This window comes from Grammomys surdaster, unplaced genomic scaffold (assembly GCF_004785775.1).
Source record: "Grammomys surdaster isolate TR1022 unplaced genomic scaffold, NIH_TR_1.0 86710, whole genome shotgun sequence".
Lineage (NCBI taxonomy): Eukaryota > Metazoa > Chordata > Mammalia > Rodentia > Muridae > Grammomys > Grammomys surdaster.
In genome coordinates this window covers 1-2936 of record NW_021607556.1, presented here as the reverse complement: position 1 = coordinate 2936, position 2936 = coordinate 1, and the positions used below count along the sequence as shown (strand labels likewise).

Here is a 2936-nt window from a genome sequence, read left to right as displayed (position 1 = left end):
AGTGAGAAGGGGCCCAAGTACAGACGGCATAAGTGGATATTTTATGGCTAATGTATTTGTGCATTTATAAGACTGTTGGTTCACCACACTGAACTATGAAACCATTTAGCCTGTATGTGAAGGGCGGTGTGTATGTGTGTGTGTGTGTGTGTGTGTGTGTGTGTAACTTCAGAAGGTAGAAACTTGAGGCATGTGGTATTCTGTGAATTCCAGACTAGGGTGGGACTTATAAGATCCAGTTGGAAGAAGGAAGAAAGGGAGTGAAGGGAGGAGAGGGACGGAAGGAAGGGTAGGGAGGGAAAGAAGGCAGGCAGAGAGAGAAAGAAAAGGAGGAAGGATGAAAAAATTAACTCATTTTAGTTTAAATCAGTGCATTTTGCTTTAATTCAGTGCTTCAAATCTCATCCTCACACCCTCACACATCTAAGTTTTAAAGTCACAAATTTTAAAGTGCACACAATTTTATTCTCCTACACTGCGGTAACCCCAGCCTGCATGCTGCAGAAACAGTGCACCTCAATGTAGACTGACCAGATTCCCAGCTCCAGGGCCACGTGCGCTGCTGAAGTTTCTGTGTGGGATGAGGAGGATGCATCCCTCAGAGTGCACACACCTACCTCCTCACAGCTGACTGTTGTTTATTGATGATGATCAGACTTTATTTTTTTTTTTTTGGACACAACCTACCAACAGTTGGACAGATGGACGTGTAGTTTGAGTTCTCTTTCCTTCAGAATCTGACTCCCAGAGAGCACTGCTGGAGGATAAGGCAGATGACGCAGGCTGTGAGGATGCTGTCCATGGGCAGGGAGGGATCAAAAGCCTGGAGTCGGGTCACAGGCTGGATGCCCCTCACTGGAGCCTAGAGCAGCATCCTCTCCTCTCTAGGTCCAGGTCTTGCAGCAGAGGAACACATGACCCTGACTCCAGAGCCTCCTGGGTAGATGCTGGGGTGCTCACAGGAAGAAACATCCTTGTTTCTCTGGCTGCAATGAAAAGCAGGATGTCAGGAGCCTGCATTGCTTCCAGGAGGGGGATGTAAATCAGCCCTGAGGGTGGGTATCATGACTGTAAACATGGAGGTCTTAGTGTGACAGCACACACAGAGGTTGGAAAGGTGGCCATCAGGACACCTTTGTGACTATGTCCTCTGTGGGTACATATGGCCCCACAGGAAGGACCTACATAAACAGATCTGCCAAAGGGGAGACATGGCCTCTCCACCTCTCTAAAGCAGGACAGCACTACAAGTCACTGTTCCCACGGATGCCTCCCTCCAGGTCCCCTCTCACTTCCTTCCTGACCTCCTGAGGTTTCTTTCCCACATCCCTGCACCCATGTTCATCCCCACACTGAGGTCACACGAGACATCAGTTCCCTAGCATCAGGCAGACCCTGCCCCAGGAAGGGAGAGGTCCAAGTGCAGGTCTGCTTGTGGCTGACATAATATCTCCGAATATTTACAGCGCTAAAATAGCAGAAAAACAAGGCTCACAGTTGGCCTCTACATGAGTGTGGAGACCTTTAGCAAAAGACCACCACGTCTCAATGAGAATATTTTCCAAACAGATGGGCTGACAGGAGGCTGTGTGAAAGGGGACAGGATGATGACAAGGTCTCACTGGAACATTCCAGGAGCCCACGGGGGTATCATCAATGAGCCGAAAGCACGGGTATTTCAGCCAGGCTTTTGCTTCTTCTGCCAGCAGGCGCCAGCCCTCTAAGTTAAAACCAGCCACGTTCCATGTTGGGTCTGCTGGGTCCAAGATCACAGGCCTTCTGCAGAGCAACGTCAGGAAGGGAATTGGACAACTGGCCAGGGCCTCAGGTACCACTTAACGGGGGCAGGGAGGAGCCCAGCAGAGCATCCCTATCTAATGGTTAGCCAGACTCCCTGCCTCACAGCACACAGCAAGACTGGCGGTATCTTTGGGTATGACCTGCAAGGCCTGGGTTTGAATCCTTTACCCTTTAGTAGCTGTGTGTCCTGGGGCAGCTCCCTCAGGGTCTTTGATTTGTGAGATGAGGAGAGGTGGACCAGCCAATCTTATGGGAAAACTGAACACAAGGTCAGGACATGTGACTCCCTAGGGTGACATAGCATTCTATTATTTATAGGCAATTGGTCCTTCGCTGGTCTTTGGTTCCTCATAGCCCTTATGATGCTGTTACTATCGGATAATCTCAGTTCCCACTCCATGTCGTCCTCTTCCTTTGCTGTTTGGGTCTGGACAACGTCAGAGTCTTGGTGTCCTCATCACAGACAGGAGAGCCCTCCCCACATCCCCCAGCTCCCAGGGCATTAGGGCCTCATGTCAGTCAGGTAACAGTGCCCAGTGCAGGAGATGCTACATTCACACAGAGCACCCACCTCCCCCTTCTCACAGGATTGCAGCCTGACACACATTGGGGGCAGAGCCATGGTGGGACAAGTTACCTGTCTTTTTTGACCTGTGTGGACAGGTAGGCATTGACCTCTTCATTGATGCCATCATAATAAAACGTCCAGTAGATTCGAAGCTTTAAGAACTGAATGATCAGCTCTAACACAGTCCGGAAACCCTGGGCTGTCTGTCCTTCACATTTCCCTGGAGTCTCAGTTTCCCAGGCATAGACTGTGAGCAGCTCCAGGGCGTACTGTGGTGGCAGCAGCTTCCTCAGCTTCTCCTTACACTGAGAAGAGAAAGGCAAAGAGAACAACGGGGCTCTCAGCTGCTGTATGGGGGCTATGTCTCACAGGCTCAATTCAGCTGCCACCTGATGATGTCATTACAGGTTTATTGTCACACAGCCACGCCCAGTCATTTAGACTCAGTCTCTGGCCCCTCCTGTGCTATAGTCAAGAGCTGAGTGGATGAGACTGACCCTGTATGCGCCACAAAGACAGCATTCACTAGCAGGCACAGGAGGAATCAAGACACCATGAGTGACAGCTA

At 50.3% G+C, this 2936-nt stretch overlaps 1 protein-coding gene across 1 annotated transcript; it reads right to left on the bottom strand.

Annotated features, from left to right (window-relative positions):
• Positions 1–956: 956 nt before the first annotated feature.
• Positions 957–2673, bottom strand: LOC114635311 (2'-5'-oligoadenylate synthase 1A-like; the record flags this gene model as incomplete). The annotated part of the gene is made up of 3 exons (XM_028783960.1): positions 957–986; positions 1623–1776; positions 2438–2673. Coding segments are annotated over 3 exons (420 nt in total), but the record flags the coding sequence as incomplete, so codon positions are not given.
• Between the last annotated feature and the right edge of the window lie 263 nt (positions 2674–2936).